The sequence below is a fragment of the Melanostigma gelatinosum genome (genome assembly GCF_949748355.1).
Source record: "Melanostigma gelatinosum genome assembly, chromosome: 5".
NCBI classification, from domain to species: Eukaryota; Metazoa; Chordata; class Actinopteri; order Perciformes; family Zoarcidae; genus Melanostigma; species Melanostigma gelatinosum.
In genome coordinates, this window is record NC_136638.1 from 23,332,271 (window position 1) to 23,348,583 (window position 16,313).

General features: G+C 40.7%; 1 protein-coding gene across 1 annotated transcript in view; it reads right to left on the reverse strand.

Moving 5' to 3' along the window:
- Positions 1-2,540: 2,540 nt before the first annotated feature.
- Positions 2,541-16,313, reverse strand: part of lingo2 (leucine rich repeat and Ig domain containing 2) — a gene marked incomplete at its 3' end in the record, with an annotated part of 72,955 nt that continues 59,182 nt past the window's right edge. Inside the window, exon 2 of the mRNA XM_079268490.1 lies at positions 2,541-4,394. Within this exon, the coding sequence (XP_079124616.1) occupies positions 2,541-4,382 (1,842 nt within the window). The 5' untranslated portion in view covers positions 4,383-4,394. The remainder of the gene's footprint in view (positions 4,395-16,313) is intronic.

Consider the following 16,313-nt stretch of genomic DNA (forward strand, 5'->3'; position numbering starts at 1 on the left):
TGGCTTGGGTGTCACTTTCTGGCCTAAGGCAGTGTTTCTCCCAAGGGGGTGGATACGGTCACATATAAACCGGCCTATCCAGCTGGCAAAGTTGACCCCCCCCCCCTCCCCCATCGGGAGAGGAGAGGTCAAGGCTGCTGTGCCCAGTGTGGGCCCTCAGAGCTTATATGGCAGCCACCGCCTGCATAGTCAGTTATGGTGAGCCTAAGAAGGGCTGTGCTCCTTTTTAAGGGAAAAGGGAAAAACGGCACCTGTCCCACTGGATAGTGGAGGCCATTGCCGATACATACAAGGCGAGCGGCTGCGCTCGGCCATCCGGGGTGAAGGGTCACTACCAAGAGTGTCTCCACACCGAGGGCAAGCCTGAGTGGTGTGCCTGTGGGGGATACATGTGCGGCGGCCTCATGGGCATCGCCGAGCACATTCACCAAACACTACAGAGTTAACGTTGCCGGCCCTCACCCACTGGGGAGGGTTCTTGGCCAATTTTCTCTGCCGGAGCTATAAGGGGTAGTTACTGTGCTTCCTCGTGACTCTTTTGGTATAAGTCATCCAGTGTTAAGCACTGCCTCTGGCGGTCAGTAAGGATGAAATAGAACGAAAGTTACGGACGTAACTACGGTTCTATGAATCCTGGATGACCGCCAGAGTTCTTGGTCACTCGGAATCCCGTGAACTCGCGAGAAGATTCCATAGGACTGAGCTCAGGATGACACCGGAACTTATAGATGACGGTGGTCATCCGAGGTCACACGTGACTTTGTTGATATAAATATTCGACCTGCGCATGCGCGAGACGGGATACATCCAGTGTTAAGCACTGCCTCTGGCGGTCATCCAGGATTCATAGAACCGTAGTTACGTCCGTAACTTTCGTTTTACTGGAGCAGTTCCCTATGACAAGTAGGCTTAGTACATTTATGGAAACTGAATTGAAATATAATGGTAGAGATTTTTGTAATCCAGGTGTGACTTCAATAAATCTATACAGCACAACAGTAAATGTTTGGTAATGTACTGTCATGGGATTGTCCATATTACAATACAAAATATTAAAGTTTAGCAACACAGACAGTTTTCGCACACATTACTGTTATCAAAATTAATGGACTTTATAGGGAAGTATTACAGCTGTGCATCATTGCATGTTAGAATCCTTTAATATATTGGTATTTTTAAGTACGGTATATGTAAGTAATAACATATCTCATATTTTATATACTGTCATGTTGTACCAAATGGTGGACAAGTCACATTTTTTTTAAATGTTTCTGAAAACTTAAAGACCTGGTCATGAGTTCATGAATAAAGTACAAATTCCTTATGTCATTGCTGCATGTTGTTCCATACTTTGTTTACTCAATACTCGTAAGAGGACTGTGATGTCCATCATTGAGGCTGAAGATTTCATTACGTATTAGCCATTTAGTCGGACTCATTGGTACAAATACATCTTCATTTATTTCACATACATTTTTTTTTACTTTTACTTTGAAGTTTTCACAATCTAAATGATTCAACAACAAAATGAGGAACTACCACAACAAAGTCCAAATTTCCTACTGGGGAAAATTATGCAAATGTCACTGTAGTAAAATTGACACATGTATTTTGCCAACCAGCAACGGTACAGTTAAAGGAATAAAAAAAGAGACAAAATAGGAAAAAGAGGTGGTTCATAGGTACTTTCACCAATACTGGGTCACCGTTATGTTAATCCAAGTGAACAATGTTTGAGGACTGATTTTTGTAAAATGCTCAACATTTTACATAAATTAAATCTTTTTTCTTCTTTTTTCATTGATAAATAATATATATTTATTAATATCTAGGGGTCAATTGGGGGAGCGGGGACATATAATCACCCATTGAAGCCCTTCCTGAATCCATGGAATCTTCAAAAGTCTGAAGAATGTTCTTTCTGAACATATCGGGTATATCAATTTTGGCTAATGTATCCCATGAATATTGCTATGAATAGTTCTTTTGAATGAATATACATGTACATAATGAAGCATTAGGTACATATATGCAAAGCATGGAACATAGGAAATGATGGTCTGTTTCATTGACTTGTCCAGTGAATAAGCATGGTGCAAGACTAAACAAAGTAGGTTAATAGCTTAGTTACAAATTTGTACTGTACATGGTTCAGCCAAGTCTGTAGATCCAACCCAAAACTGAAGCGTTCTTTTTTTTTTTTGGGCATATAAACTTCAAAAAGCTGATAAATGACACCTATTCCCTTCAGGTCCCCATAGCGGCAACAGTATTCACTCCATATCCATGTTGAAGAAGTTGCCCGCTGGCAGTCATGTCAGAGGATGTCCTTCTACGACTTTCGGTATTTAAGAACACAGTATATTCAAGCATTATGTCAACATCCAGTGATTCAAGATACTGCTCATCTTGTTATGATGCCCCAAATCTTTTCACTACCATTCTCCCTGAAGCAGTGGGAAGTTCAGTCGTCAGATTTTCAAAAATACATTGTACTTTGGGCATTTCCACAATCCAGAATCTTGGATCTATAAAATAAGTTACATCATTTTCATGTTAAAACGACGAGGACCAGCTTGTCCCTCTGCGGAGTCAACGTTAGTGCCGTTAGACTTTGACCGAGGCACATATTCAACATCTATGTTGTTTTTATGTTTTCCTTTCCCTCTGCTCCAAATGAAAAGAAGCAGGAAACAAAACAAGACCACTCCCAGGAATGTGAAACAACCCATGGCAGTTGACACTAAAATAGTCTTTAGGTCTAAACCGAGGGTCACACCGGCCGTGGCGTTGGCAGTGGTATTGCTGGGATCTGTGTAGTACTGGGTCCTGTTAGCATACAGTGATCCCAGACTTTTTACCGCCAATGAAGTCATCAGGGTGTCATTCCCAGCACTGTTGGAGGCAAGGCAAAGGTACACGCCGCTGTCTTGCACCTCTGCTGACTTGATCTCCAGTGTACCATTGTTGTGGACGGTAACTCTTCCATGGCTCCTACTTGTCAGAACTCGTCGACGTGGGGACAACCAGGACACCAGGGGCCTTGGTGTTCCTTCAGCACTGCAGTGCAACATCGCATGCTGGCCCTCATCCACAGTGATTGTTTGTGTTTTGTTCTCACGAATTTTTGGCTTGGTACATGTCACATAATAAGACAGGAGAGTCTCCTTAAACTCTTTAAAAGGCCTGCCACGAATCCCTTCAGGTGTGCTGCACTCTGGCTGCAATTCCCCAAAGAAGATGGAGTGCCTTTTCTGTAGGATCCACATGAGACGACAGTCACACACCAAGGGGTTGTTGTCAATCAGAAGAACCTCCAGAGCCTCAGGAGACTGAAAAACACCCTTCTCCAGTGTATCCAGTCGGTTGTGAGAGACATTAAGGACTTTGAGTCCCCGCAGGCCCTGGAAGGCATACGGTTCAATGGTGGTTAACTGAGTTCCAACCAGATGGAGCTCTTGAAGCCGTATCAGTTCCATCAGCATCCCACCTTCAATGTGCCTGATGCGGTTGAAGGACAGGTTGAGGTTTGTCAGGTAGGGCAGATGCTTCAGGGCTTGGTAAGGGAAGGAGGATAAGTTGGTGTTGGTTATGAACAGAGTGGTCAGGTTTAGACCATGCAGGGTGTTGGCTGGCACATGGTCTAGAGAATGCCAATTATCAATTTCTAAATGCCGCAGCCGGAACAGCTTTTTGAATGAGTAAGGATGCAAAGTGCTGATGCTGAGGTATCGTAAATGGAGGCTGATCAGGTTATGCAGGTGGGAAAGGGCCTCAGTGGGTACAACTGTAAGGTTGCACCTTTCTAAGGTTAGCATCTCCAGGCCTAAAAGTCCACTGAATGCACGGTGAGAAATGTAAACCAGATCATTGTCACCCACTTCCAAAAACTTCAGATTGTGCAAGTCCTGGAACATGTAATCCAGTAGGATGACGATCTTGTTGTCACTTATATCCAGTTGGGTAAGATTTGTTAAGCCTGTGAAGACGCCCAGAGGAATGAGCTTGATACGATTGCTCTTGAGACTGAGTGAGTGCATGGTAAACAGGGCGTTAAAAGCTGCAGGCTCAACATAACTGATAATATTTCCACTGAGGTCAAGTTCCTCAAGCCCAGGAAAGGCAAAAAAATCATCAGGATTGATCATTGTTAGCTTGTTCTTACTAAGGTCCAGGATCCTGGTCTCGGTCGGGATGCCGTCCGGGATGGTTGGCATGCGCTTGCGGTGACAGACAACTGCCTTGGTCTGCGCTGAACACTCGCAGCGCGAGGGACATCCCAGGGTGGAACCCACAAAGACAGCCACGAGGGCCAGTCCCAGGAATGGTTGCCAGCATGAGACGACCGTGTGCAGCATGACTTTGCTCAAACAGTCGACCATTCTGTCACGGTTCTGCACAACAAGAGGGAAAGAACAAAGAGAGAAAGAGCGAGGTTAGTCACTCAGGATGGTCTTGGTGGTGGCTTTGGAAGTAATGTTAGTTAATATTACAAATAACATGGCAGGACTGGTAAAGAGCAAAATAGCCTCAGGTGCCTTTACTAGTACCGTATTGTGTATAATTGGATAGACCTCGCTGCACACAAATTTCACATTCCTTCCATCCTCTTCCCATCTAATTACTGATTCAAATACAGGCTGAACTGCTCCACTCCATATTTTGGTTGGGTATTTCTTAGTCTTTGAATTAATGAACATCTGTCTCTTGCTTCTACCAGTTGAATATGCTTACTCTCTTTGTTTTCCTTTCACCCATGGGATACTGATTAAGGCACAACAGCGCTGGTTAAAATGTTTCCCTGGTGTGCGTTGGTACATATTTAGATTTTCACCAAAATCAAATTATGTATGTGTCATTGTATCCATTCAGTTAGTTTTGATAGTGTATACTGCAAATCCAAGCCAGACAACAAAACACATATCAATTGGACTCTGTGCAAACATGTTGCATCTCTACTAGACATGGTCTGTTTTTTCACACATATCACCAGTCTCTGTCAGACATTATTAAAAAAAGATACTGCACTCTCTCTCCCAGAAGAAACCATTCCAAACTTGCTAAAGTGGATGAATGAAAGAAATCAATCATGAAAAAAATACTTGCCACTTTATGCAGTTCATGGACAAGTGTGACCGAACTCAATCAACAACAAAAAACTGGTTGGAGGGAATCAACAATTACCACAAAGGTCTCAAATGCCAATAAACAAAAGGTCTGAAATTGAATATTTTTAATCCAATTTAAAAACTGATTCAAACAACATGCAAACAAATGGTGGATGGACAAAATCAATTATTCTGGTAATTGTTCCAAATCCATTCAAATAAGTCCAATGGCAAAAGAGAGTCAGCCTACCTGATAGATATCTTACCTTGTAAGTAATTAAAAAATGAGAGAACAATCAATCAATGCCAATGTTTTACTCTTGATCAATTTCAACATCCACTTTATAAAACCATGTCTTGGTTGTGCAAGGCCGCTACAGCAAAGCAAAACAAATCATTATGCAGCATGAATTAATAAAAAAAGAATTCTTATGTCTACTTTCTGTACTTTTGCAGTGAACAATATTGAGATTAGCCCACTCTGTTTTAAGTGACCTTGCTGGAGGCGCACATAGATAAATTAGGTGAGACATATCTGGCTTCTTTTGTACATGTGGCTCACCTATATATCCTTTTAAAAGTAATATATGCAAATCAAAATTAAATAATATTTTCGTCTATTCTGGCAAATGGTTTAACAAACCCCTCAACCTTAAAAATACATTTTTTTCATGTGTCAGACTTTAGAGGGTTAAAACACCACCTGGTTCTTCCTAAATCTACTTGTTATGCAGTTGTTTCCATCCACATGCCTACTCATATACGTATATCACATAAGCACCTGCTCATACATACCACATGAGGACATGAAGATGAGCATATACAAAATGAATGCACTGCTTGCCACAAACAGAGGTTGCAAAGACTGCAAACCATCTCTGCCTCATTTGGTGTTACATGGGCTGAGCTTAATTTAAATCAGGAGAGGAATAATCTGAATTTCTCCCCAGGCTTTTAATATGCATACAGATTGTGGTACAAAGATAATATGATGTTATATCTACAGAGAAACAATGATATGATCTTAAGCATTCCTGTTCTACAATATATCTAGATGGTGACACAGAAATAAGCTATAGTATTCATCTGCATGTTATTAGCCTGTGTTTTATGTTGTTTTTATCGTATCAAATATTTGTATGTATTCATGGAATTTGTGCATCATGTGTTGGCATTTGTATCACTCACTGATATGCATGTTTTTTCCGTTTTGCTGTCTCTACTTCCCCCTTGCTCCACTTTCTAAAAAGCTATGTCGCTATGGATAGTGTGCACCGTATGTCTGGCTCTCGGTTGCTGCTGACTTGGCCCGTTTAAATGTTCAGCGGCTTTCTAATGCAGTTGATTGGTAATGCAGAGCTACATCCTTACTCCTTGCATTAAAAGCGGTACCTCATATAATGCTCAATGTTCATGGTAACATACTAATTGTCTGAGTCTGTCTTCTCAGATAACTATTGTTGCTTTCATTTTGTGAACCAATATGGGAAATATTTTTTAGTTTTCTTAATATCCATGAAGGGCTGGACCACAATTTATTCAAGCTCCGACCAAAGTGTGTTTTTGGTATCAAAGTATCGAGAACTGTTGGGTACCAAATCTTAACACAGTACCTGATTTTATTAATCATTTAGTTGATTTATTTAGTATAAAATCAAGGCAGTATGATTCCTATGCAGGGGTTTGTGATAACCCAAAATTAAACATACTTATTATAGTCAGTGTAGTCAGGTATTGAAAAAAACCGTAAACACTCAATTCTAGCATTCAGTGCAATACTCACTGATTAAATCAATATAATTACTTTGTTTAATGCGGTGTTGAAATGTTTCTAGATGGCTATCGTGATTGTGCCACTCTCACACACTCACACACACACACAGACACACACAAACACTCTCATTTCTGTACAGGAGGTTTTTCTTGTGTCTCCGTCTGCAGATTCCTCCCACATAATAACCACCTTAGGCACACACACATACACACTGTCCACATCAATTGCAGCACCATATGATTCAATGGTTTACTAAAATGGGGTCTAATCAGTACAATGATTGGGCCTCTTTGTAACAGAATGTAATCAGAGTGAGAGTGAGCCTGCGATGTGACCCCTTCACCTGGGCACTGCTGAATGAGAGAAGCATAATGCAGGAGCATCATTAGTGGCACCAGCTGAAGTCCCATGCAGGAGCACATAATCCACAGAATAGGCAGCTGCCCTATAGGGCAACTTCTGCAAATAAAATCCTAATTATCTGCTCATGTACGGTTGATGTCTATGTGTGAGTACATCTCACTACTTTTATTATAATGTCCCTGATAATTTGACCGACAACAACATACGTAATGAATGTATCATGTGTTTTATTCTTGCACTGATTCATCGTGTGCTGATCGTGCCCTTCAAAAGAAAAGACTAAATAGAGGACGGTACATTTTGTGACCGAACGTATTCAATACTATGGAAAATGTCCACTTTCTCGAACAAACACTTTTGATTTTACCATGGCTTTTCGGCCCTGAATGAGAAAAATCCTTTCAGCAGTGTAGCTTGCATTTCTGTAAACGTCTCTGACTAATATGCATAACTGGCACAATGTAGACGATGTGGGATCAAGGTAAGAGTGTGGCAGCAGAACGAATATGTGATGTTCACCAAACAGATAGCAGAAGCAAAGACAACCAGTCTCTCCACAGAGATCTCAGTAGACCATGATATATTACAGCCTCAAAACAAAATGAAAAATTGGTCACACACGCCAGTTGAAGCTGGGGTGGGTGTGTTTTGTAATTTATTTTGTTATATTTGTTGAAATTCTGTAATAACACCGTAATTATGAACTCATTGCGCTTCACTAGAGGCTACCGCAAACTGCTAGCTTGACAGCTGGGAACACTCACAACAACCATATTCCTTGTTTACATTCATTAACATACGTTAATGTTGTGCAGTGATAAGAGATTTACTTCATTTGTTTATCAGTAACATGCCTGTGTTTGTATTAAACAAATAGTAAATCATTTTGAGTGAAGTAATCAGAAGTAGTAGTATAAATAAAGGCAACATTATAGGCCTACTCTACACATATAGATTATAGATACTATAAATAAAAAATATATTTTCTTTGATATTCTTGTCATATACAGATACATAATGATGATTGCTGGGTAATATGTATGCTGACATTCCCCAATGTGAAGTATCTGTTTGATCATGTGATGAGACAATACGATGGTGTGTGTGTCTATTTTATAACTAGTAGCTAGTGTGCACTAGGGGCCTAGAGGTCACTGGGGCCCATCCTAACCACATCAAGCCACTCGTTTATGGTCGTAATGATAATTCTCGGGGAGTGGATTTGGATGGAGGCCAGTAGGAATGGGCTGGCAGACTTGGCGACTGCCTGGTTAAATTGACTTTTGGAGCTCGTGCTGCTAGCTCCTTTCATGCGGGAAAAAGAGTCACTGGGCTAGGTTTTTTGGTTGGATCATTTTAAAATCTAGTTTCTCCAATATTACCTACCCAAGCTTTACGAATAACTTCAAATGCAACAATTTGGAATATAAATTAATATTAAAAATATTGACCACACGGTCAATTTTTTCCCAACATTTCCATTTCATGTCAATATTCTGGAAACTCCCCTGTGACTTTCAGTTACAGTCCTGTGACAGCAAAAATCCTGCAATGCACTTAAAGATAAGACTGCACATTTAAGGTGTTTCTGTAATGTGGCCCCTGACCCACATTAGTGCGGGGTTGGATCCTAAGAGGGGGAGGAGAACAACTAATGGTGTCTGACTCAGCATAACTCAGTGAACAGCTGTTACGCAGGGGTGCCGAGGTCGCCTGCGCAATGGCAACATCCCAATCATCTGTACACATGTGGCCCAATATGAATCTCAAACTTTTATAAAGCATGTCACAATAAATTATGACATGCGCTTCCATGATGACAAATATATGAGAACATATTTGTCTTGGCTTGTTTTTAATACGCACACAGTTTTCTTTTCCCATCACAAACTAATTTCCATATGAATCACTGAAAACATGCGGGGCTCGTCCATCCCATGATGCCACTCTTTACTTTTCAACACAGCCTGGGGCTAGCTAGTAAGAGGATGAGTCGGGATGATGTTTGTCTTTAGTGGCAAAACACCAGCCTGAATACGCTGTCAGTCATGATTCCACCAACAAACAAAGGCTTATATTACCTCACACTAAATATTCACATTAATTACAGGTATATTTTCTTTTCATCTATCTTTTTGTCAGACTAATAAAGCTTTGTGTCGCTTTGACCTCTCTTGACTGGGTGTTGAGGTGAGTGAATGCTACAAGAGGATTTATCAGATAGAATTCGAGAGGCGAGAGGGGAGTTACTGAATACAGGAGATTGCAATCGCTCCCCGGGCAGGCAGCGGATATCTTCCACAGGGTCATTGCTGAATTTCTGTCTCGGTATCTTGCTTTCCCACAACCTCACCATGTCTTTCATCTTGCTCACTTTTTAACTTCTTATATGTGTGTACCATCCCTAATTGATATGTACTGTTTTTGTGTCACTATTTTTATGTCACACATTGCTTAAACTATTCATTATTATTAAAAATGTGCTTGTTATTGTTACTGTACTTGGATGTGTGAGCTTCACTGTGCAGAATGATGAAGTATGTGCAGAGTTAAGTGGTAGAGTCTCCACATTTGGAACAGATTTTATTACAATAATTGATCTGAGATATAGGATCTACAGTACGCAAAGTGGTAATGATAGAATAACAAACAAGTGCATGTGGAATTTAAAAGGTTAAGTCAGTAACATTGTCGTTTAAATGGGTGGTAAATTACTGTGGTTATGGCTAATTTATTCAGACTGTAAAACCTATGGATGTGCAATAATACAGCGAATAAATATCACAGTTGTTTAAAAGTAATGATATGCACTAAGTGAGTAAGTTTGATTTGAAAACAACAACACTAAAATGCAATAAACACAGTTCACAAATTATAATCTTGTGCTGCAAAGTCCAGCATCTTGGACATAAAACTTGTTTACAGTATACGGTGATTTCAAAAGGAAAGCCTGACAATTATTTATTCATTGATTCCCTTTTATGGGAGAAAAAAAACAATAAAAATGAGTTCACATCCTGCTTTATCCTTTTACTTAGCAACATTTTTACGCATTCATGCACACAGAAAAACAGCAATACGAAAGAATATACAGATATGTGGTGATTTGGAACACAGCCGTGGTCCTCCAGTAAACATTCTCTTCCCTTTAATCTCCTCTGAGTTACTGCAGCCAGAAACTCCACAGAAACATGGTCATTTTAATTGGAACAAATTAAATCTAGCAATCATGGGTCAGTTTGCTCATCAGTGTCTCTCCCCCTGCCGGGCAGAGTGGACACCCACTATCAATGTTTGATTTCAAATTATTGACTTACTAATTACCCCAACAGCTCCAGTATGGAGCGACTATAATTATGCTAAATGATAAATCAAATCACTCAATGCTAGACCTGACTTTACAGGAGGGCTGCTTATTAGACTGCAACATGATCTTGGCAACAGATTTAAAGTCTGACTTAATATGATCAGACGCAAATACATTGAGTGTGTCTTGAAATCACAGTTTAACTGCATATGAGTTATTAGTACTCTTAAAGTACTTTTTAAAAAGCATATGTTCTGTATTCATTTGAACACGGGCTGTAGGGGCATCAAACCTGTTCATCCGTTAAAGGATTATATAAGCAGACAGTTCAAGAGCGAACAGGAAAATCAAAGTTGGCATAACACAGTTTTTCCGCACTAGCAATGACACCGTTTGTCACTGGTCGACTTTGTAACCACTGCATTCGGTTTACGCTTACTCTCTTAAGCCGTAATCTTGGCAAACTATCGGTTGTAAACATTTTGCTTTGGCTTTCATCTGAGGGGTAGGTTTGAACACCCTGAATGCTCACAAGGCGGTTCTTCTTTTGCTCAAGTAGTTTTTGAGGATTTAGATAACAACTTGACCTCTGTGCAATCAACCAATAAAAAGCCACTTGTGAAATTGGCCTGCCTCTATCTCCTCTGGAAAGGTTTCCAGACTGTGTTTGATGTGGGCCCCCAGGCACTGATCATTGCACATAATGCGATTCCTCTTCGCACAGAAAAGCCTCCCTGCGTTCATGGTGGATGGTGGGAGACAGTTGCTTTCTTTACCCGGCAATTATCAACACCCCGCAAAAAGCATAATCAAAGTGTCAAATTTTGATATTTTGACTTGGAGGATGGCTCCAGAGGAAGAGCTTCTTTGAAAGGCACGGGCAAAGCCAGGGAGCAACGGGGGATATGTGAGGAATAAAGCAATGATGAAAGCAACATGATGTGTAATCATGCAGAGAGAGAATGTGCTGCAGTTATATGGCAAGCTCTCTTGTACGTTAGCATCTGACATGGGCTGCCCTCCCGTCAATGGGTCCAATCGTGCTGTAATTGTTTATAATGAGGAATGAACAATAAACTTTCAGAAAGTGCTAAAAAGGAGGGTTAAACAAATTACTACTTCCACACAGCAGTCCTAAAATCCATTCAAGTCAGAGAAAAAAAAACTGTTCACCACTCTGACATGTGCACAGATGTCAGAGATGTAATTGTAAGCACTATAAGCAGTATATAATCACTGTTTGCCCTGTTGGGCAAAAGTTTTTGTGGTCAAGAGACAGTTAATCTTGCGTTCTGAAGGCAGCAGAGGACATGCAAATACAGTGTTTGATGTCTTAATTTCCCAGATAACTAAAAAATAACATTAAATCCTCGTAAGGGTCATTGCAAGGGAAAATTATTAAATCATAATTTTATTTTAATGAGGCTTATATCTTATAATGATGCTACCCTGAAGGAGAGGTGTTATTAACTTGCAGCTTAGTTCACAGTCACAGTGTGTAATCAACCCACCTTTTCAAAAGAGCATCGTGAGTAATCAAATGGGATCATAATGAGAGGGAAGAGACTACAATGCTCTTGGTCTTATCCATTGTTGAAAGGATCTTTGTAAAGTGCAGAGAGGCTTTAAGGCGAGCCTGCCATCATGCAAGATGACACTGTACTTCTTTAATAAACCACTGCCAATCTCAGTTGCTCTTTTCTGTGTCTGATAACCCTTCGTTTGGGAAGGAGTCAAAACGGCCTCATCAAACAGACGGATTTCCATTCATCCAGCAAGAAAAGCCTCTCGGAGAAGACAGTTAATCTTATGTGTAATAGCTATTCAAATTCTGAACTTTGGAGACAAGAAGGAGCTGGAAAAAAAAGAAAAGGTAACCAAACTTGGTAATTAAATGTATGAGGATAAAAATACAACTGACAATATGAAAGGAATTAATGAGGTCTGGGGAACAGAGCGTTGCCATTTCATTACACTTACAAAGTGACAAGTGAAAAAGGGAAAACAAATCAAGCAATTTGTCAGTTCATTAGAGAGCAATGTGTTACGTATTAAGAGGTTTAATGTGGTGTATTTTTCCCAGTTAAAATGACATCCACTCTCCACTCGTGTTTAGTCTGACTCAAAGGATGTAAACTGTGGGTGTAGGCCTGCTGTTGGCTGCGTATTTCACACATCATCTCCTCCCTACCCACTACTGTACCTGCTATATAGTGCTGCCCAAGAAGATTGTGATTGGTTGAAAGAAATACAAACACGCCAATGCATTGTTCCCCCATAACCAGACTGATAATGGGTGCTGACACAGCGGTGTGGAGATAGGTCTGGCTATGGGAGACTACTCCCTTTAGACTCATACAATATAAACATTAATGCACCTTTATATTGCTGTTGAGGGAAAGTTATTGTGCTTTATGGTTCTACTTAAGCAGGTCGGACGGCTCTCCAGTGAGAAGTCTTTGTTCCTTCGCTATGACTGGGACATTCAGGACAGAAACCTAATCTCACACTAACAAGGGGAAATAGCCCAAATAGGTCATGCAAATGACCCAAAGGATAAATTACAAATGTGTTTTCTCCAAGATGTGGAACATTGGCCTGCCTCTTATCTGATATAAGAGACACAGCCAGCAACTCACCTGTATTGACTTTTAACTCATCCCATGTTCATTTCTTTTAAACGTTTTGTTCATGTTTTCAAAACTGCCTGAAATTATCAGGTATCCTGAGCACCACCATCACTGTTGGTATGGGCCTCAAAAATCCAGCCCTGGACAGACTCTAAAAAACATCAGTTCTACTGTCAGCTGTGCTGCTGAAATGAAAAGTGAAATCTTCTAATTTACAATAACTGATTTAAAATCATACACATTCACACATAAAATAACTTGGATCCTTCCACAAAGCCACCGTTAACACCCGCAATACGACATGACGCTTATAAACATCTCTGTTGTTTTCAATACGCAGAACATATTAATATTCCACCTCAGTACGGACAGCAAAATCCCAACACTCATTAATCATGGTACTACCCAGCAGTATTCTTAGATGATGAAACAGATCTTTCACCATCCGCACCCTGAACACCACTTAAGACTGATAATGTCTACTATATGTAACATATTCCGTAACACAAACACTAAATATAACATGTAGCTCACTAGGCAAAAATCAATAACCGCATCGGAGACCATAATCCCAGTCATACGCAGATTTATATGGATGAGTATATTATAGATTAGTTATAATATCAAACCACCAACCAATTGGGACTTAACTACAGTAACATATATGATGTTACAATGTACAACTAGCACACAGAGTGATGTCGGTTTGACATTTTTCATTTCACATTTCAGGCAATGCTTCAGTGATGCCTGGAGGGATTTTCTTTTCTCCACCTGCTGCCTCCACAGAGAGATTAGCCCACAACAGCACCCCCGAAGCTGCGAGGAATGCTATGGTCTGCTCATGGGTTCAACCAGCAGTGTGTGTACCGTACACACATGCCAACAATAAGGCTTGAACCTGGGCGCTGCAGGTGTGAAGGAACTGCTTCTTAAATCACAGCAGACTGCTGCCAGAAACAGGTAAAGAAAGGATAAGAGTCAGACAGGAAATGAAGAAAGATGAAGCTCTCCTGTCCTTAATCTCTTTCCTTTAATGACTTCATCATAAACTTGCACAACCAGTAAGACAGCCTCAAATTTCTGTCACTGATCTCTTATAGTTGCACTGACCTAGACTGTTTTTTTTTTTTCAGCCTCACGTCTAAAGAGCATTTTTAAAAGGGTAAGCAGAACCTCGGGAGGATTTCTTCCCTCTCTGGCTTTGAACTGAAAAGCCTTGGGATAAATAGTGTGGACTGATTAAAATGCATCTGCAGCAGCAGTTAACACATTGTGTGGGCTCATGAGAGCCCTTGAGCCCCCCTCCCCCCAACCCCTCCAAGTCTGGACAGCCTACATCAGGTCTGAGTGGTACTATGACTCAACCACAGGGACAGTTAAAGATGACTGGCAATCCCCTTTTACCCCTCCACCCACAAACCTCATTCTGGCCTATATTCACATCTAAACATTTCCATAAAAACTAAAGATACCATATAGCATATACAGCCTGAGACAAAAAAAAGTGCTGCATGGTAAAAACAAAACCCCAAAATAAGGCAACCATATCAACAATCAGCCATAATAAAGGAGGACATGTACTGCTGACTGCATACATGCCTGGAGCAAAAATTCAGAAAACAACAAACAGTATTACTGCAGCATAATGAAAGCATCATGCTTCATATTGCCAAAAGTGCATCAGCTTCGACCAAGCACTGTGTTGAGAGGATGCTTTTCAGTATTACAACAAGACACTGCAAACATCTCATAGTCTTACGCATTAAAAGGAATTCCACATGCATTTCCATCTTGATACTGTAACATTTTGCACACGCTTTCAGAATTTACGAACCAGTGTTGTCATTTGTTTATTTAGCATCATTCTCAGGTCTTCAGCACACTCACGAGAGACCAGTAGGCAAGAAGTATTTAATGCCCAACATAACAAACACAGAAACGACGGAAATTATTCACAACGTCGGTAGAAAGGAACACATGCAGCTCCAACATACCCATGCGTCCCCGTGACGTCACAACGGTATTTCCGCACACTTCGCAGGAAATCTTGTACAAATATCTGAAAGACATCTCTCCATCTCTTCCTCTAAATCAAAATGGATTCACAACTTCTTGTTTTGAATCTCATCTCTTTTATTGCCATTATTTACCTGTGCATGTGGTGCTTGTTCCTCTGTGTCTCCCTCTTTGTCTTCCCCTCCCTCTCTCCTCTTTGGTTTTCTCTCGCCTCACCCAATCAAGAGATCTGGCCTATGACCTCGAAAAGCTCGACGCCATTAAACTCCTTTCAATTCTTCGGCTTGTAGCGCCTCGGAAAAGACAATGTAGCCCTTAATATCAGCCCTTGATATCGGCTTGCATAATTTCCTCTCTCTTATAGTCCGAGTCATCTTTAGAAAAAAAAACCCACATGTACGATTATTTCGCTTTTCACTCTCATTTCAAACACAGTCAGGGTGTATTGACTGACTTCAATGGATCTATTGTGCGGCTGATGTGTCCAGCAGTATGCGAGATTAGCCTTGGAAGACAGACACAGAGAGGCATACATAATCTGCGGGTGGAGACAATAATAAGCGTAACGCAAATTGTCCAAGTCATTTCCGATGTGATGATCTGCTATCTTTACAATTACATTTTTTGCTGTCGAGTTTACAGCCGTAAAACATGGTAGGAAGTAGAAGACGACGCAGATGTTCAGTTGTTTGTATTTGCGTATGCAGATAAGAAGCTCGGCTACCACTGCTGATACAGAAATGAAAAGCTGGGGAAAACAAACAAATGGTTACGCAGTTAATTCCACTCAACTTCCCTGTTCTGATATTACTTCAGGACACAGCTTAGTCTCAGGTACGACGGGTGTATGGTGGGGTATCACAGGGTTGGTAATGTCCATGCTATTGCTGCAGATTTAAGTGCGGTAAATGAACTCCCAGGTGACAAATCAAAGCAGGCCTTTGAGTGATTTGGCTGTTTTTATAGCTTGCTGTTATCAGCTATCCAATATGGCTCTCCCGTGGGATTACAGTCCAGTCAAGGATAACGGAGCTTTATTGGATATTGACCAGGTCACGTGATTCAGTTGTTGTAGAGCAGCAGCAAAAAGATAAAATAAAAGATACAGCGGG